The 21,046-nt window shown below is 41.4% G+C and overlaps 1 protein-coding gene across 4 annotated transcripts in view; it reads left to right on the top strand.

The window, feature by feature from the left end:
- The first annotated feature begins 3,969 nt into the window (after window positions 1-3,969).
- BICC1 (BicC family RNA binding protein 1) overlaps window positions 3,970-21,046 on the top strand; it is an 87,365-nt gene continuing 70,288 nt past the window's right edge. For 3 of the 4 annotated variants that reach the window (XM_044420351.1, XM_044420348.1, XM_044420350.1), the window contains exons 1-2: window positions 3,971-4,100; window positions 14,605-14,674. In XM_044420351.1, coding sequence (XP_044276286.1) covers window positions 14,608-14,674 — 67 coding nt within the window. In that variant the 5' untranslated portion in view covers window positions 3,971-4,100; window positions 14,605-14,607. Of the gene's footprint in view, window positions 4,101-14,604; window positions 14,675-21,046 lie in introns of all 4 variants that reach the window. The other variant, XM_044420349.1, reaches the window with a different exon arrangement.

Below are 21,046 nucleotides of genomic sequence, written 5' to 3'. Positions count from 1 at the left end.
TGGACTGCTTTCTTAGAAATGGTTTGATTAAAAATCATTCAAAATAGCAGGGCAGAAAAGTGCATTGTCTGTAAATTTCAGTAGGTACTGGGGGACACTGGAGGCAGGGGGAAATCCCTGCTTAGACCAGGGATTGCCAGCCTCTGAATTCTTGCGGGACACTGTTTGCCTCGTAGTAGTCCAGATGTATTTTTTGTCATGCAAGCCAACTCCTTTAGGCACGCAAGCTTAGTAATAATCAGCCTAACAGAGCCCTTAAAGTTTGTCAGTTTCTGGAGTACGTGTTCCAAGCATCACATTAACGGACCCTGGTGAGAGTGGCAACAGAGAAGTGTACAATGTTGGCCTTCCTTAGGAAGTTTTGAGAACAAATTGCTTTTCCTTATGTGAAAAATGGTTGGCAATTGTTTTGCCGCTTTATTAAAAATGGTGTATTTGCTAGAGGTCAAACAAAATGGCTTTTGGGGAGGGTGGCATCCACTGCAGAGGTTGGCAGTTGTCAGTCCTTGGCTTACGTAAGACTAGAAATTGTGTGCATCAGAACGGCGTTGAGAGATCTTTCAGAGTACAAGTCCCAGTGTTTATGGTCACACTGGCTGTGGTGTTTAGGGCTGATGGGAACTGAAGTTCAAAGCATCTGAAGAGCACCAGATTGACAAACCTGGCATAGGTAACTTTAGAGGTATTCTAATTGAAATGTACATCAGAGAAGCAGGAATTTAATGGATGGTAGAGCCCAGCACATCCTACTTGTATTGGGAAAGTCATTAGTCTTGCTGTGTAAGGAGGTGGAGGTAGAGAAGGTTGCCTGCCCACCTAGTTAAAGGTAGGAAATCATTTATACCGGTTAGCTCGGAAACGTGCGTTCTGCAAAAGAGAAGCTGGATCAAAGTCTTTCTCCACCAGCATGAAGCAGACTGAACAACCATGCTACCTGTTCAGGGATGGTGGTATTCATACTTGCCTTTTCACGGTCAGCACAGTGGGATAGGAGAAATGCCAGAAAAGAGCAGAAATGGTCGGTCACCTTTTTTCCTTCGAATTTGAGCCTAATTTCTGTGAGCGCTGAGCTTGGTCCTCTTTCTTTGCATAGGGATTTGAGTTCTGGACCTGTTCCTGAAGTGTTGTGAGAGGCATCAAGGCCTTTGCCAATCTTTTGGTTCAGATCTTGTGATAAGCCATGGTTTATTGTGATGGGAACAATGCCTTGCCTTGCCTTGCCTCTCCTTCCTCAACACTGCAGCAAGAACAGTGAGGTGTTCAGAAGCAATTGTTTCTGTTCTTGAGTAGCGCCAACTGGATTTATCTGAGCGTGGCAAAAAGGGGCAAATCTAAACTGTTCCTGCACAGTTCCAAGGAGAAACAAAAGCTGTTCTTTCTCTTGGTGGTTCGTTTCTGGCCCATTTTGATGCCTTGAGGACTAAAGTGACAGGGAGTGAACTCAGACTTTGCCTTCAAAATGGTATTTAGAATTTCAAATTATAGCAATTCTGACCAGGTTTTGGAGATGAACTTTGTTTTTCTAGAAGTCTGAGCATTTTAAGGCTGAATGAACGTAGGCCATGTAAGTGTCCAAGCCCCTAGAATAGCCACCTCGTTGTTGCAGGTTTCGGTTGTCTAGTTTTATGTCTTTCCTATAAATGTACAACATGTTGGAGTATGAGTTGAAGGTTTTTACCCCCAATACCGAGCTCAGAAGAGAGTACACCAGGCTTAAGTCATATTGCGAATATATTAAAATATGTTTTCATTCAAGTGTTTAAGAGAAACTTTAACGTAATTGTAGCCATACCATTCCAAAATTTCTCAAACCCTCTTGAAAGAGAACTTAAGCTGTTTTTAAAGTTATTTTTAAGAGCAGTTAGATCTTAACTTTAAAAAAAATCATGTATTTTTATCTTTCCTGCCTGTATTTACCCTGCAGGTAGAAGACAAAGGCAAACCTTGAAAAGAATACCGGCTGCAAGGGAAAGCGTTAAACACTGCTGTCCTCTTGATTCTCTTCTCCTATGCCTCCTTTTCATTTAGAACAATGTTGGAAAATTTATTTCTCATGTTTGATTTAGCAGTTTCATGTCTGTTCCATACAAACCAAACAATAATTCTGATCAGATACTGCATGAGTTTAAGTTGGTAACTCACCTCTTTCAAAAGGCTTGATGCAAATCCCAGGAGAACTAACCTGAAGCAAAGAGTGAGTTTCAGTGTAGTTGCTGTTTAACACTGACTCCATCCTCTGAGCAGATAGCCTTACCATCATTCATTCTCTCATGCGAGTCTCTCTTAGATAGTCTAGGTTCTTGGTTGTTGTCTTGTGCAACAGGAGAAGTCTGTTTTGGAAAGCAAAGTAACATTTGAGATGGATTGGCAAATTGCCAGGTACCCCAGTGCCTAAAACCTGAATACTGGTGTCCAGAAATCACAAGGGTATATGTAGTATTATGCAGGATGGCCTCACATACATATTAAATGCTGAAGTAATAACTAAGGTATATATATGTTTTCAGTTCTGCCTTTTCGCCATGTGTATAGCACCGGTTTCAATGCTGGCATAGAATATACAAGTGTGTTTTTATCATCCTGGCAAAACTCACTTTCTTATACAGAAGACCTAGATCATCTAGCTTTTCCTTAACATCATTAACAGCCCATAATCTCATACATTTCTGAATCAGTCCAGCAATGCATATTGGATTATCAGTTAGAATTTCATTTTCAAATAGAGCTAATGAAAGTTTCTAAAAAAAAACTTTAGAAATGTTTTTCTTTCTTGCTGAATGGAGGTAAGCTGTGTGAATGATAGGTAACTGAATATTTTCGAGTTTGCAGATATACTTGGTTTACTCACTGGAGGAAGTTCAAAGATTGGCATGCTTTGGTTGTAAAAGCCAAAGTAAAAAGTTTGATTAAGTCTAGCCCTAGAGTGGAATGAGAAGAACTGTGCAACTACTTCTGTGCACCAAGAGGACCTCAGAATTGAGCTTATGGGCTACAGGGTTGAGGCGCTGTAGCATTCAAAGGCAGTTTTACATTGGGCGGTTGTGATGGTGGTGGTAGTGCCAATAAACTGCTGAACAACAACCGCAAAAGCAAAGAAGTACGACTGGGCATGCCCAAGTATTTAGAGGTGTCGGAAGTAGTTCTTGGATCTCAGCCCTAGACCTGATTTTCTTTTACATAGAAAGGGATCCTTTCCCAGGGACCTTCCGATATTTTCAACCCCCAGTATGGAGACTTCTCTGCTTCAAGTGAGGGTTGAAGTCTGGCATTGTTGTCTCACCTTCTCCCATCAGAGCTGCCATGGGAAACAGTGGCGACTACTTTCCAAGGCTGCAGAGGTCTACGAGGGGGTGTTCCAGGAAGCAGAGAGAGAAGAAGCTTCTTGGTCAACTCTCCTTGCCCACTTCTCTAGCACAGGCCTGTCCGGATGACTTTTTCTTTTAAGGCAGGGACAGACTAGATGGAGGGTTTTCATCTCTAAAAGTAAAACATGGGACTCGGCCAACCCTTCATAGCTACCTCAAACCTTTTGTTTAGTAGAGAAGCCATGCATTTCCCTCAGGTTTGAATGAGCATATCAAAAATCTGAAAATGAGTTGAACTCAGGCTCCACTGGCCCTATGAAAAGAGACTGAGCTATGTGCTTAAAAAGTCTTGGCATCCCGCCACCCCTGGTGACAGTCATAATACCTGTTTCCCCTTAATAGTAGCTTGGTTTTGTAGGTAGCAGTTTGCTCCACTTTAAACACAGATGAATTGGAAAATTTGGCTGAGCAAGCCATGTTGGCATAGATTTGCATGAAGGAAGTTGACCAACACTCATTTAAAGCTAATTGCTTTGCAGAGCTGCTTCTGTTTTTGAACAAGATAATCCCGGTTTTTCTCACCAGAGTTGGGTTGATGCTGCAAATCTGATAGTCTGGGGTGCATAGTGCTTTATCTCTTTTACAAGATAGCGAGCATCTCTAAGATGAGATAAAGGGGTATGTGAGGAAAATGCTTCATTAGGGCAATATATTATACGTGTTTAATTGTGTGCTATTCTGTTTTCAGCTGCCGCTGAAGGAAAAGGCAAAAGTGGAGAAGATTTCTTTCAGAAGGTAAGAAATATTGCTCACCCAGACGTTCCATAGCAAATAATATGAGTAAACTTGAGAAAGGTGCATGATTTGTAGCTGTGGTGTGGTCTCTAATGAGCTTTCTCTGGCTCTGGGCACTTCCAGACGGAAGACTCCTGGTGCTGCCAGCCCAGAGGCCTTGCAGTTATTCTGGCTTTTCCAGCTTAGTTGGCTTTTCCTTTCTGGAGGAAAAGGAAGAAGTGGTGTGGAAATATGAGAGGGCTGCAAACCTTGTCTGGTCCCCTGTAAAATTCCATGAATGAAGCAGTGTGAATGCACAGTAAGAACATGGCTTGAACAAAAGGTGCATCTGATTGACCATTCTGCAAACCAGGGACCAACCAGGTGCCCACAAGAGACCCACAAGCTCTCATTCTGGCTGTCACAACTGACCACGAGGAGCCTAAATTTGGAGAACACATGCTTGAAATTTAGAGCAGGAAGTGACCATCCTTGGTCCCCACCTGTTCCTTGTGGTTGTTACTGAACCTGGAATACTGTTTTGCTCCAGAAAATAATCTAATGCTTTGTGTAGGCTGCTGAATTGGAGTTCCTGAACATTAGACTAAAGTTGATATATGGGGATATTGTGCCTTACATCAGGACCAGCCCTGTTTAATTTTGGGGACTCTCCTGACTTTGGTGATGGTAAGTGCTTGGGGGCAACCCCCACATTGATTTGTGGGGAAGGACTTGCAGATGCCACACAGAGAGGCAGTTGTTACTGTCACTGCCAGCTTCTGAGAAGTCTCACTTTCACCTATCTCCTTTCCTAAAATACCATATTAAATTGTCAGAATGCTCTGAATGGTTCATCCACGTTGCTCAGTTACTCTACAAATATATGCGCTAATAAAATGTATAGGTATCCTGAATAGATCATCAGGTTTAGAAAGCTAGTTCTTCATGATGTTGGTTGAAGCTATGCAACAGTTTGTGTGGCCTGAGAGCCACATTTTGGAAAAGCAACAGACCTTCAGGCTTTGTAGATGCACTTGGCAGGAACAGCAGATGCTCAAGGTCGTTAGTCGGGTCTCCCTGTTCATCCTAAACTAGCGTATTGGACTCAGCCTAAACCCACAAAACCTTAGTCCTATTGAAATGAACTGGGAACAAATTGGTCATGACTGAAGCTTAAGTGATTTCAGTGGGAATTAAGTTCAACTATGCTGCCTAGCTCTAACCCATTATGTCCACCCTGTGCTGACCCTAATCTTGTGAGGTGCGCATTTCTGCTTCCCTGTGCCTACACCAAATCATGGCTATATATGGATGTTAGTTTCTTAATTTACCCACTCTAAAGCATGTTTATTTATTTATTATATTTATATCCCCCCTTTTTTTTCCTTTCAAGGAATTCAAGTTGGCTTATATAATTTTCATCCTCCTGCTCTCAATCTTACCCTCAAAACAACAACCCTATGAGGTAGGCTGGACTGAGGGTCCCCGATTGGCCCAAAGTCACCTGGTGAGCCCCATGGCTGAGTAGGGTCTACAACCTGGATCACCTGAGTCCTAGTCCTGTGCTCTTAAGCATTGTTCATAGTTTGTCCTACCCCACACAGCTTACAGGATGATATAAATTTGCAGAAGCTTGTATTTCTCAGATAGCGTTTGTAATAGTGTGAAGAGAGCATATGAGAACGTCCTATATGCCTTTTAGAACGATTCTTTAAGTATTTGCTCATGGCTTACTCATGTTTTGTTTGTCCAGTTTTGTTCAGTCTGTTTTAAACTTTTTCTCTTGTGAAAGAAGGAGAGCCAATTTTGTGGAGAGAAAACTATACAGAAGTGGAAAGCTAGGGAAGGAAAAATGATACTGTGGCTTCAGGCAAAAACAACCGGCGCTTAAGTCAACAGTTTTTCCAAACTGGAAACTTTTTTTTCACAGGGGGCACATGTTTGGTGAAGGGACTTGTGAAGAAATAGAAAAGGAACGGATCTGTTAGGTTATTGTGCAATAAAAATAAATGGGCACCTTTCATTCAGATTTGATCGTATTTCTTATGAGCCTGAAAAAGACACTCTCAGGATTAAAAGAAATGGAAGCAGAATGAGCAAGAGGCTAAATAAAAATGATTGATGTTCACAGATGGGTTCATAAGGAGCTTTTCACATGCTTCTGCGGTACTTGAGAAAGGTTAAGCATTGTACATCTGCAAAGCAAAATGAGAATATGACATCGAGACATTGAAGATTTGTGTATCATACAGGTATACCCATCAGTGCTCTGCGGTGGGCTGCAGTCCTCCTGTGAGAACACCTGCTAGTATGCCCACTAGAAAATAATCGCTACAATAGCGCGAATCCCAGGAATGAACTGTGGAAGGCTAGGCACGTGGAACTGTGATATCTTACCGCTTCAGTGTCTGAGAGTGCTTTTGCACTTAATTTGAGCACTTCAGACAACTGCAGCCTTTGACTGCAAAGAGCACCGGATTTTGGAAGGCTGGCTTAATTCGTCAGATGCACAGACTGCATGTGCTTTTGCAAATGCTGGATGTCACCTGTCCCACTGGCTTGGACTGGTCATGCAGGTATCGAGCCGTTCTTAGTCATTCCCAAGCTATTCCCAGAGTTTTTTCCTCATTTATTTGATGCAACAAATGCATTCTTCTATACCAACCAATTCAGTCTTGCTTTTCAGTGTCGTGGTACAGGAGCAACGGATAGGTTCCCCAAAACCCATAGGGCAGTGTGCTTACTGCAAAGCAGCTGTGATGCGGAGCTGCAGGGGAAATCGGGAGTGGATTTCCAATAGTGGATGTATGTGCGGGTATTACTAAATTAAACACTGTTGTTTTGTTTTTGTGTTGGGAGCCTCTCAATAGCATTGCTGCTTGACAAGGTCATAAGCTGAAATAAAGCATGGGAGACTTGCAGTTGTTCGTACTTGCTTGCTTCTCTTGCCCTGCTGTCTGTTGATGGACTAAATGGACAGTGGTCACATTTAGGCTGTTGATGGCAGCAAAGCGTGGCAGCATGGCTATTATCTACATAGCAAGCATCTCTTTGCTTTCTTGCTACTTTCAGCCTCTTGCCGCATTTCAGGAGCCTTACCCTACGGATCAGTATTGCCAGACATTCAGGAGTGTAGTGTGGATCAAATACAGAACAGGAGTGAGCGAGCTGCAGAGTGCTGGAGGAGAGGAGAACTGTGTAGTACGAGAAGGGCCTGCTGGCGGAGAATTGTGATTCCCTCGCACCTCTGCTCCGTATACAGGGCAGAGTGTTCTTGGCCCTTCTTAAAACTCTATGAAACTTCCCAAGGTTCAGAGTGAAGTGAAGTGCTTTAAAAATGATCATGGGCCTGGTTGCTTGCAAATGAATCGGTCTGATTTGTAATTAAAAGCTTGTGTTTGGAGTGATGCAGAAGCTCTGTGCTTGTGTAGTGGCTGATGCACAAGTGTGTGGGCAGAAGCATTCAGTGCACAGCTAGCTAATGTGCGAAAATCTCAAGGGCTGCTCCAACAGTGTCGTGTATCTGTGGGACTTTACGTGTGGAGATCCATCCGAGATGGCTTGCATATGCAGAGCATCCATCAGTCATCCTGGTACTTGTTTGTACCTGTTGTTTACATGTACCCCAAGCACTTGGCTTGCTCCCCTTTGGGTTCGAAATCCACATAACAGGCTCTGATGGAACAGATGAGCACACCATACCGACAAAGCCCGGCCTCGGTAGAGTTGCCTCTTTGGGTATACTAGAAGAACCACGTGGGTAGAAAATACTTGCGTGGCTCCCAGCCGACATGGAAGCAGCCACAAAGAAGGTGGTGCATTTGAGCATATCTAGGGGAGCTTTTAGCTGGCCCTGGCATGATGGTTGTTTCATTTCAAGTGCTTTAAAATTTTGAAAGCTGAGATGCACATGTGCTTCCGTCTCTGTTCTGTGGACTGAAATACCACAGCAATTGGGCAATTTAACTTTCCAATTTAATACCATTGGATTTCTTATTTTACATCTGGGTTTGGAAATTCTCAGGAATAGATGCATGTCACTGTAGAATTTCACTTGTTTTGAAACAGTCTTCCAGCTGCAATTTATTATCCCATGGCTGCTGAAACCCCATACAAAGCAAAATGTACTGGGCCCTGGCTGGCATTTTTCACTTTTTCCACATGGTATCCTGTTCTGAAAATAGTGGCTTTAAGGAATTCTATTGATATAGGCAGTAGAAATAAGCATACAACTTAGAAATATTTAGGTGTGTGCATGTTTCTTTCAAAGCTCATCCTGTAAGAAATCGGCAAAGGATGCACCTGAAGTTTCCTTAATCGTGACCACATTCATATGTTCTTAGTTTTGTAAGTAAGACTGATTGCTTAGGTTCATTTTTTTTTTTGCCAGATTCATACAGCTGAGGCACACTTCACCCTGGCTTAAATATGAAGGGCACACCCAGCTGAAGGTGTTTATTTCGACTTATCACCATTAGAATTAACTGCCATTAATAGGAGTTACTTCTGCTTTGAATACTTCAGTGCATCTCCTGAGTGGCAGGTTAAAAGCAGGATTTCATGCAGAGCCCTGGCAGGTAGCTGCCTCTGAGAGAAGGTAACAGTTCTGCAGTAGGGGTTACTAGATCAGTCAGACTGGATGCAGAGAGGCAGTAGAAAATTTGAGGTGGCCTGCAAGGCAGAAAGGACAAAATAGTGAATCATTCACACAAATACAGTTGTGAGGCAAGTATTTAGCTTTTTTAGTTTCCTTGTAACATGCTAGTTGCTGCTTCACATGCTTGGTAAGATTGTGTTCAGGGATCTATTCCAGCTGAATGTATTAAATATTCAATAGCACTTGTTTTGACTAAAGAGCATTGTGCATTGATAACCAGCCAAGCAAATGGTTCACCTAAATACAGTAATACTTTAAACTGTACTACTAATGTAACTATTAACTCAACTCCTGGGTATGGTATATAAAGTTTCATGTCTATTCCTTCTAACTTTCTGAAAGTTAGCTGAAACCTTTGTGTTCTGCCAATTTCTCACTGTGCCGTGACTTTTTAAAAAAAACCAACCTTCTGTTTCTGTGTTTTGATGTGTCAAGGCTCTTAGCCATTCTGGAACATGTTCAGCTTTAATAGTGTACAAGAATATGTGTAGTTTTGTTGCCTCCTTTCATTCTAAAATAAATAGCTCTTTTTTGAAAGCTTATATTTAAAGTCACATTTTCTTGCCGGTCAGATGAGCTTTTGGGCAGAGTAAAAGACTAAAGTTGCTTTGTTGGATGAAGGGAGCACAGCTAAATTAGTTCTCCTGGAGCTCTCAGCAGTTTTTCAATACTGTGGACCATGATGCCCTCCTTGAACCACCTGGTAGGGCTGGATGTGCTGTTCTAGTTTAGGAGGTGAGGCTGGGGGATTACTGTATACCTCCATGTTCCTTAAGGGCTCTGTTGTATCCCCCATGTTTAATATTCACATGAAATCTGAGCTTCCGGGGAAGGTGCCATCTGCATGCACACATGGCCAGCTCTGTTGTGCTTTTTCACCTAACATGAAGGAAACCGTCAAAGCCCTTGAATATTTCCTAGATTCAGTAAGGGGCTGGATGAGGGTGAAGAAGCTGAGGTTAAACCCAGACAAGACAAAACAGATGGTGTTATTAGTCAGTAGGAAACCCGAGTCAAGAATTCAGCCTGCTCTGGAAGGATTTGCTTTTCCTCTGGAAGATCACGTCAGTAGCTGTAAGTGTAAACATGACATAAGTATAGCATTGCCAAGTCAGAGCAATTCAGGAAGGGTTGCAGTTGGCACCACTCCCGCCCAAAGATCCAGAGACAGCATGGGATTGGGACCATTTTATACCTGTCCTGTGACAATTGCCTTGTTTTCCAGTTGCTTTCAAGTGTTGGTGTCAACATTTAAAACCCTAAATAGCTTAGGATCTGGCTGGCTTCAGCGTCGGTTGTCCTGTCTCCTGTAATCCTGTGATTTGCAAGAGGAGCAATTTTGGAGGTGTTGTTACCTATATAGGCCCATTTGTTAACCAAGTAAGAAAGGTCTTTCTCTTGTCTTGCCCCAAAGGATGGGGTTGCATTTCTTTGAGATGCATATTTTCCATTTAATCTTCATATTGCTTTTCATGTTCGGATTTTGACTGTGGCAACATTTTGTTATTTTAACTTGTACTTCAGCTTAATGTCTATTTAGCAGATGGAAAGTTATATAAACAACAAGAACAACAGCTGCAGTCACAACAAAAAGGATGATGGTGAAACATAAGCCACGGATGCCCACATTTTTGGGCTTTGGGGATTTGATGGTGTAAGGTTCCAGAAGGCTAAGCAACCGTTTGGGCCCTTTGGGGTATCCTGGGCACCACCACAAAATGGGCGCAGAGCATCTTAAACCAGTGGTTTTACAGCTACCTGTCGTTGTCATTTCCTGAGCATGTCTCTGAGCCCAAACATAGAAATGTTACAAATAAATAAATGCAATCCAGGGGTGTTAATGGGGAAAGATGTGAGCAACAAGAAGCCCATGCTTTGCTTTGAAGCAAAACCAGCAAGTAGTAAGAAATATTCTTTAGATAAAGCAAAAATAATGTTGCAGGACACCTTGAGGCGCCAAACAAAGGCTTTCTGACCCCTACAGGTGCTGTGTTGCCCACCTGTAAGTTAGAGTGTTGGACTGAGACTCAGGAAACATGAATCCTAGACTCCACATGGTTATGATGCTCCATGGGAGCAGTCATTGACTTTTTTTCCTAATCTATCTCACTGGATTGTGAAGATAAAATGGAGAGGAGGAAGGTCATACATACATGCTGTCTTGGGCTCCATGAAGGAAAGCTTGGATGTATATAAAATACACTAAAACTATTTTATTTTGTTGCCCTCTATGGTACTGGGGACATCAGATGAGAGATTTGGGGGCATTGCTCCTGGTGACAACTATGTGGGATGGTGTAGGATGATCGCAGAACAACCAATTTACACCATCTGTGCAATGGTGTAAATTGGTGCCCTGCAACAGCAGGGGGCTGGACCCAACTCGACTATTCTATGAGCCTGTGTTTACCCATGACAACCTGGATTCTGTGATGTTCCTGGTCATGATGGAGCAAAATGGTAGCCCCATACCTTTACCCACAATTCCCTTGAATTATGCATCTGGGAAGATGGAAATTGCTGGCCTTGTCAATCAAGCATGTAATCTCTATTCCAGAGATCTTTACTTGTGATATTTGAAATATAATAAAATCACCAAGCAATTTGATGCAGATATTAAAATCATATTTGAAATATGATTTAAATACAATATTACAGTTTCTCACACTGCAGAGAAATATATGAGCATTAAAAATGGAGCAGTGTGATTGAAAGCCAGCCGAAGCACGAGTGAGCAAGTGCACTTTCACAAGTTCTCCGACACATGCTGCAGCTTCTGTCTCCAAACTACACAGGGAAGGTTCTCCTTCCAAAGTGTGGGTGCCACTTGTAGGAAGGCCTGCTGCCAAAGCATTACTTGGAGACATTCTATTAATTTCAGAATGGCCAGCAAGGCCTCCTTTGATAGTACGAAATATCAGCTGGGTGTGTAAAAGGGAAGGCAGTCTGCTAGGTATATGCAAATGAGAGCCTTCTGTGACATTTGTATCCCTGTGCACTTGTTCCAAAATAAGTGCACACCTGTATTGTAATATAGTGTGCAGGTTTATCATGCATTTTGGTCAGTGGGGAGGGGTATAAACAATACAAGTATCTGGCTTAAACTTGCAACTCCCAGAGTTGGGAGGATGAGTTTGTTGTTGAATATGTTGACTCTTTCGGAAATGTCATCGTCTACAAAGTTTGTTGAATCACTCTGGTAGGCTCTTGGTGCATGAAAGGTAATACTGATGTGTTGAGCATCTAACATGGACATTTATTTTAAATTGTACAGAGTTATAAACATGGGTGGATGATGGGGAAATAGCCATGTGAACACAAAACCATGCTGACTTGTATTCCATGTTTTCAGTAACACATTCAGTGCAATACTCAATTTGCACTTGGCAAAAGTTGAGAAAAGATAATGGCTTAACCTATTTGTGTGTTGCCAAATCCAAATAATGCACAATTCCTTACACTACTTGATTTTTTAAATTGAAAATGGTGGTTTTAGGCCATTTCAGTGGATACAGATGTGATGTAGCTAATCCTGAATTAATATTCTTTAGAAATGAATGTGGAATCCCCATGGTTGCTAACTGCTGAACTCCAAGATCTCGTCTTTTGTACATTCAAGGCATGGTGCTGAAGTTTACATAACCTCCTTACCCAAATTTGACTAAAAGGGCTCATCACTTGCTTACTTTTGTGATTGGTGCTATCATCTGGTTTATTAGAAGCTAAAGCAAATTGAAGGGTTGTCTTCATAACTGTCGATATAAACAATCTCTTCAGCATGATGGAGGAGGCGTTTTAATTTTTAAGCTATAAAATAATTCTTAAAGCCATAACCATAAAAGCCATCAAGATGGTCAGTACTTTTGCCAGAGGCTTGAATCAGGGTAAAGTTTTTCATCTGCCAATTTGTATCTGTTTTTTATGTAATGGCAACCAATCTTAGTATGCAATAGAGCTTTGGTTGTTGGGCGGTGTAGAAATAAAACAAATAAATATTTCATGATCAGCTCTTTTGTAAGTTTTGCATTATGGCTTACAACCCAGGCACTGGCTTGTTTAGGGGCCAAACAACCCAGCACTTACCCTAAGAGCAAGCCATGGATTAACTGCCGGGTTCTTTAGCCCTTCAGCAGTCCAGGTTCTCATGTCACTCCGCACTCTGCCACTTGTGGATTGTGCTGTAAACAGAAGAAGTAGTTATGATTCCCATCATTTTTAAAACAGATTGGTTGTCATTAAGTTCTAAAGATGCTACGTGGTTTATTTCATTCTAGAATCTTTGTCTTAACAGCAACTGCTTGGTGAATGGCCACTGGTACTAGCATCAGTGTTATAAGTTCCACAGGTCAGGTGATAGTTGAAAAGTGGTACCTGGAGCTGCTGGGAACCAGAAAGCGAAAAATGTTGGATCCTCCATTTTGGAGCTATAACATTTTCTCCTGCCTGTTTCCCACGAGGAGATCAGGGAATCGCAAGAGCTTGCCCATTTTTGGTGATCTTTTGGTTGGCTTAATGAAACGATTACAATGATATAAATTATGGATATTTTCTTAGGGGCAACATGGGTACCTTTGGGACAAGGGCATGTTAATAATGTGATTCTCAGTGTCTGGACTTTCTGCTTCTGTTTGCAATGAGATTCCTGCCTCCCAGTATCATGTGTAATCTGAAATTCATAGCAGCACTCCAGGCATGAGATGCATCAAACCATTGTCCATGAAAGCTTGTGCCATAATAACTTTGCTTGTCTTCAACTTAAAGGGCTGGTTTTGCCACAACAGATCCAGCCTGACTATCTTTCTGGAAGCCCCTTCAAAGAGATGTACATAAGAATCTTAAGATCTAAATGTAACAATTTTGTCATCCGCTCCTTCACATTAACTACTATCAAAATTTTGCAGTGGGCTGGTATATACATCACCCTGGGCTCACCATGGATTAATTAATCCATGTGCTAGGTACGTGTGTCTGCCCTTATTCAGCTCCCAATAGTGTTGCAACACATAATCTGAACTCATCTGCTATGACTTATTTATTTAGCCATGTTTGGACACCATATTGCAACTCTTCTGAAAGCTACATATTCATAGTTTTAGGGAATTGTGTCTGATAAGGTTCTTTTGAGGAAGAGCCAAGGGTGCATATAACATGCTCTGAAAGGGAATTTTAAACACGATTTTTGTAATTTCTTCCAAGAAACATTTGAGAGCAAATAGAGAAGACACTTGGAAATATAGAGACAGTTATGTTGATATGGAAGAAGAAGTAGATTAAAATGCAACTTGAATTTATATCAATTCTGTAGTTAATTTAAGAAAGTTTAAAACGAAATGCAGTGCTAGGAATCTAGCTTGCTTTATGTCGTGCTTCATTCCCACTGGAGTTTCTTCAGGCCTGTCTTTAAACATCTGATTGTCTTGGGCATTTCTTGGCAACTTGCAGCCATTCTAGAACCCTCAACCTTGCTTCTGTGAGCTCGAAAACAGTAGTGCCCTGTTTACAGAATGTCTCCTCCAAGGAGAGCTTTCTTTTCTTTTGGATTTTATTGGAGGGTGCATACATAAATAACACATGTGCACACGCTTCTGTGCTTTTTTTGTACTGGGTTAGAGATCACATAATCATACAGTTGGAAGAGGCTAGAAGGCCATCAGGCCCAACCCACTGCTTAAAGCAGGACTCAAGTCTCCCATCCTGATTCTAACCAGACCTGACCCTGCTTAGCTTTCAAGATTAGGCAGGTTCAGGCACTTCAGGCTATTGTATTTTATCTTCTATACTTGAATGTGCCTAATGAATGTTGCTAAGTGGATTAAAAATACAATGACTAAAATGTATTTAAACTGATTATTTTTGTGTTTTTAACAGATCATGGAAGAAACTAACACCCAGATCGCCTGGCCTTCTAAGCTGAAGATTGGTGCAAAATCAAAAAAGGGTAAATTTTAACTTGGAACTTGGTTAATTGGGATAATCCATAATGACCAAAACAAGCAAAAAGCTGTGGGTAACTATGTTCTTGATTCCTTTTACCTAAAAACTGCATTTCTCTAGTTACTCATTTGCCTTTCCTAGTTTGCCTTTGCTTGTTTTGGGGGCTATGCACTCTTCAAATTTAGCATCACTTAATATGCATTTGGGCTGGTTTTCCAGGTGGGTCTGCCTATGTGAAGATTTATGCATCATTTAGTAAAACCTGGTTGCTAATGTTCCCTCACAGTGGTATTGAAGTATTGACAATGTTTAGAGACATTTATTATCTTGATACAGGTATTAAGGAGATGAAAAATTATTTTGTTTCACTATGAAACATTGGAATTATTCACTGTGTCCAAGTGCTGCAAGCCACCAAGCCTGTTATTGCTATGAATGAGTGGGTGGTATTTGATCTGGAGTATCATATTATACTGGTTTCCTATCCTTCCTAAACAAATTTTGCATTATAATAAGCTTTATAAAGCATCATTTTTTTCAGATAGTGCCTTTCAAGGATAAGAATCAAATTAGCAAATCCAATTCTGTGGGCGGGATTTGTGTGTGTTCAGACTTAACCATTGTGTTAACAGGAATTCATGTGTTAATGAATGCACAAACTGCATGGCTTTGCTGAACCCATTTCCAGAAACACCAACAAATGTTGTGTTTGTAGATTCCTTTTGTGACACTTGAACAGGGCATTTGGGGTTGCTCATAGGTTAAATGACTCCAAGTTAAACCAAGGTTCATTCTTGGTTAATTAACCCATGCATTGTCGCAAAATGGTGCTAACATGAACAAACAAGTCTATTACTTTGATAGAGTCGTTTTAGCTGCAGAACAGTTTGTGTTTTATATTACTTTGAATACATACAGATGTGTACATTAGCGTGTTCCTTAACCCTTGGAATTACATCATCCTGTTGGAACATAAGCATTTTTCCCAGTAGAGTTTTCTTTGCATAGTTTCTTGGAATGGGAGGCTGAAGATAAAACAAGGCCACATCCTAAGTAGCTGGTAATCTTTCTTGTTCAGAGTTGTATAAAAGTGGTTACTCTATTTCATTTTTTAACTTTTATTTAAGCAAATGTTTTAGAAATGAATGAGTGTGTCATTTCACGTTTTTCCGCTGTGCGTATGCTGTAGGATAGTACAACATTGAGTAAATTCATTGGTGGATCCAGGGAGCATTCCCAAATATCAGTGCTACTAAAACATCTCAAGCTCCTCATTCCTATCCATTAAGCCTTTAACAGTTCTGGTACCTGTAGCAGGGTTTCAGATGTTAAACAAATTGTACAAGGGTCACATATATTGGAACTTGACATGAGAATGTATCAGTTCATGTGAACATAGTTGAACCGTGCTTGTTCTGTGGAGTTTACGAAATTATACATCATGTACAGGGAAAAGATTAAAAGCAAAGGCAAGCCTCTTAATGCATGTCATTATAAGTCATTTGTCATTCGATGAGATGAGGCCAGTCCATGACTCACCTTGGCAAATGAGAGCTGTCTGCTTTCCTTACCAAGTGGTAGGTTCTAGTATGCAGCATAGTACTTGTTTAGGTCTCACACATGTTGCTATCATGTGCCATCACATCATCAGCAACCTTTGGCAATCCTATGAATGAGCCCTCGCCAAGATGTCCTGTCCTTGATGTCCTGTTCGGTTCTTGTAAACTCAAGGCTGTGGCTTCCTTTATGGAATTGATTTATTTCATTCCTGGTGTTTGCTTCTTCTGCTTTCAGCTATTATTTTCTTCTCTAGTGAGTCTTAGGTCATCCTGATGTACAACAGCCCCAATTTCGTCATTTTTACTTCCAGGGCAAGTTCTGGCTTGATTTGATTTTTTCATCTTTCAATCAGTCCAGGGTATTCACAAAGGTCTTCTCCATCAAGTTTTGAATCCATCTGTTTTCTTCCTGCTAGCTTTCTTCACTGTCCAGCTTTCACATCTATACATTAGTGAGGATAATCACGGGCTTGGTTTCCAGTGAAATGCCCTTATATATATGTTGCTAGCCAGCTTGTATTTGCTTTGCCCTGCTTATGGCTTATATTGATTTAGGTTTTCTCCATGAACACTCCAGTTCTTGAAGGGGTGAGACTGCCTTTGGCATGAAAATTATGAATGCTTGGAGCTGGTCTCAGCATTGGTCATCTTTCAGAAGATTTCCAGCCTTACTGCCTTGACAAAGCTTACCACTGATTTTTGCCCTGGGGCTCTTTGCCCCTGACTTTCGGGCACTGTAGGAAGTCAGAATAGTGGCCCCCAGTCATCTGGTTCTACTTGGAGTGTCACGTTCAGGTGACTTCCCCATGGCCAATCCCCAAAAGTAGACACCCACCAGCCGTCAGGGGCCACTGACCTGCATCTGGACATATGAATTGAAATTCAGGGGAAGGGATATTATTTCTGTTTTTTATTATTATTGTGGTGGGGTGATTTATTTTTATTGCTTCCACTGCAGAAAGCAGTCTTGAAGCAATTTACACATAAAGAAATCTATAACATTACAGACAAACCCAAGACCAATATAAACCATAATTGGCACAAAGCAAATTCAGATACATGTGGTAGAAACATATTTTGGTGAACAGCTAAGGCAAAACAGGTTTTTTTCCAAGTTCAGGACACTCAGTAACATACACAGTTCTTACACTGAGTGTAATACATCCCAGTTTAAGAACTGTTAATGTCTGAATAAATGCCTTTTCACCACAGTAAGAGATAAATGTGGGCAAACTACTTGCTTTGTGTCTGAGATATTCATGCTGTACAGTTTAAAGAACTTTTGTAAAAATTTGTTTAGGAGCAGAGCTCTCTAAAATTAGCCGTTGGGGTGGCGGTGGTGGGGAGGGGAGGGGAGATTTAGGATATCAGTGGTTGGTTTGTCTTAAAGTATTATAAAGTATAAATATGTAGTATTACTTTTCAGCTGGAGGAATCTTTATTTTTAAGTGTCAAAAGTTTTTTTTTCCTCCTTGGGGACTAGTGTTTGCGGAATCCAGTTACATAAAACAAAACCTTTCCAAAGAGTTTGGCAGCTCGAACATAGTTAAGTGAATTTTTAAAAAAGAAAATGGCTGGATAGGTTTAAGCGATTGGTTTGCTTTCAACAGCATTGGCTTTTTCTCATGAGATTTGAACAAAATTGTAAATATGTGGAAATGTGTTAATGTTGCAACTCAGAGCTCACTACTATGGTGGTTTTTGGCACCCGTGTGGATGCAGGACAAGCGGGATAAATCAAGCAATGATATCCAGTTTACATCTGAAACTGCAGTTTTCACATACCAATGCAGAAGCATCAAATTGGGATAGAAATCAGAGGTGTAATAGTCCAAGCGGGTAAATTGTCAATACTGCAGGTGAGGATAGGGATCATCCCTGACTAAATCAAGTCATACCCAATCCAGTTTTCATTTTTAGTCAAATCCAGTCCAACGGCTTACTTCTGTGATGCCGAGCTGCCTGGCTTTCCTTAGAATAGAAACTGGTCCAGGCCTTCATGCACATTCTTGCTTTATTCTGTCTCACCCGTAGATGTTCACAGCTCCCCTCAGGTCTTGTCTTCTCACTTTGGAATATGTCCTTTTTGTCAAGATTCTTTTGACCATCACCAGTAGTCCACCAGCCTTGAAAATGCCATGTTGCCTTTCCACTTCCCTTCCCAGCCACTGTTTCCTCTAAGAAAAATGTGATATAAAACTATTATACAATGCTCTAAAACTTCCAGTGATATCCACCATCTAGAATTCCTCTGTCATATTTAGCTTCACAGGTTTAGGAAGTGTGGGAAAATAGCTTGTGTGTTGGAAGCCTAAACCTTTAAGCATGTTGATAAAATAAAAGGAAGGGCTGAGCAAGGTTTTTGCTCCTCCTTATGGCAGAGAGCCTTTAGACACAGTTAATCATTTCTGTCTCCCTGGATTCCGAAGTATGAGTTTGAATTACCACCGTTCATTTATTTTGGCTTGGACTTCTTCTATTGTTTCCTGTGTTTATATTAAATGCGTATTAAAGTTAAACATCTTGGTAAACAAATAGTTTCCTTTTGCATTACTGGCGGCTGCCAGAGAAGTAGTTGTAGATGTTCTTCACTAGATTAGCTCAATATCCGACTGATTTTTAAGCCTGCTTAACTCCTTGCTGGTAGACTTTAAAAACCCCGACTGGGAATAGTGGTACTCAATGAGCTGTTTTAAAATTATGTAATTGTCATCTTTTAAAAAGTGTATGCTGTTAAACTCTTTTCCCACTTGCCCTCATTTCACCACAGGTTTTAGTGCCAAAAGAGATAGCAGGCTGCTACCAAAGATCAGCTCAGCAATGTATTGTTGGACATTTGAACTAAGAAGAGTTTAAGTTGCAAGTCAATTGCTTGTGCTGTTAACACTGTACTGTTTAGGTAGTATGGGACATCTTCCCTTTCCCATTCCCTTTCCCATCCCCTGTTCCCTTTCCTTTCCGTTCCGTTCCGTTTCTTCTTTTTTGCACCTGTGGCGAAAATATAAAGTTGGTAAGCATTGATCTTGTCCTTCCGAAGGGCAGGTCCATATCAGGGGAAGAAAAATATGAGCCTAAGAAATGTGGCAGTGGTCAATGCCTTGGCAGTCAGCTGCAGAGTGGCTTGTGCAGGTGAAAGGGAGGGTCCCTGCAGTTTCTTCTGGGAAACGTGGCAGGACGCGGGACCACAGCACCTAGGACAGAGGTGATGCCTGGTGGGCCATGGGTCCTGCTAGTTAGGCTTCCATTGGACAGCACTTTGTATCTCTGGGCCCGTCAGTGCCATGCAGTGCAAGCAGTGGAAGGAAACTATCATCATAGTCTGCAAATGCCAGGCATCTAAAAGGGTGGCACTGGCACGACAATTTTTTTTTAAATAAGTGTATTGAAGCAAGTCAGCTGACCATCTGAGGGCTTCTTCCCAGTAACGACTTGCTGTAGGGCACTAAAACTTCCAAAGGATGTACAAATATCAGTGTGCAGAGTAACCACAAAATTCACCTGCCTGCATGGATCCTGGTGACAGATGCTACCAGGCTCATGTGGAGCCAGAGCATGCAAATGTTAACCCCATTTTAATTGGGGTGACTTGCTGAACATCACCCCATCACCCCATGACTTGCTGAACATCTGATCTACGGTATGAACTGAAGGCACCTTGAATTGGTTGCATTTCCAAGTTGTATTGCTTTTGGTTAAGTCGGTCTCTTTCCACTCCCCTCTCTGTCAAACAACTAGTAGTGTAAAGGGAGTACAAAATGTTGCATTCATCTACATGTGGTGTTCTTACCCATTTGCCTCCATTTTCCTCCATCACTTCTTCTTTAGTGATGCATCTTTCCAGACAGGTGGAATCCATTGCCATGAAGAATGCCTTCTGTTTCTACTTCTTAACTTCGGATGTCCTCACAAGACTTTAATGAACACAACTTTCCCTGTTGGGAAGATATTCTTTCTGTATCAACAGGCAGCTTGTACAGGTATAGACACTTCTTGCTCGCATGGCAGAGCTAGTCCATGAAGGCCATGATTCGTGCATGGCCACTGTCTCTCTCCCTTGCTCTATTTCCATTTTGTATCGCCACAGGTTAGGAGCTGACCCTATATTTAGCTCTGTCCTCCATTGTTCCCTCCTTCAAAGCAGTCTCAACAGTCCCAGGCGTGCATTTGCATGGAGGAATGTAAGGTAGGAAGGAGTGCCACTGTGATCTTGGGAATTGTCGTGGAATATATTTCTAACCACCCGCTCTATCCATTCTGTCAAGGCAAACAAGTAGGACTTGTGTGCTTGGAAGGCCAGATTTGCTTGTGTTGCAGAAGCCCTATTGTGTAAGCTGACCCTCGGTGGTATATAAAGATATTTATGTTATTTTTTTTAGTGTATTTATGCGTCACCCTTTTGAAATAGCAAAAATAACAAACACAGAAAGATTAATGTTCCCAGTTGCAGAAACAGGAGTGTGCAATTCAATGAAATGCAACAGAGGAGCAAAAACAATTTAAAAACCACAAATAAGCCTTCCCAAAAGCCTGAGCAATTTCAAAAAAAACTTGCTGATGTAATGGCATCAAATCTGACCGCAGGTAAGCTTCTCTGGGAAGCAGGTTGTATGTGGCAGGTACCACACCTGGGAAAGTTTTCTGCATAGTTGCAACTTGCCTTACTTCAGAAGATGAGAGACTAGGAGGAGATACAGGATTTGGGGAGGCTACTGATGTGGTAGAGAACAGTTCTCTAGGTACCCAGGTCCAGGCTATTTCTGAGAAATTATTTCTTAGATTATTGGACAGACAGACAAACAGCATGATGTGTGTATAGA

The sequence above is a fragment of the Varanus komodoensis genome, unplaced genomic scaffold (assembly GCF_004798865.1).
Source record: "Varanus komodoensis strain SLA01 unplaced genomic scaffold, ASM479886v1 scaffold11, whole genome shotgun sequence".
NCBI lineage: Eukaryota > Metazoa > Chordata > Lepidosauria > Squamata > Varanidae > Varanus > Varanus komodoensis.
Note: the sequence above shows the minus strand (reverse complement) of the source record. Positions and strands in the feature narration are given on the sequence as shown.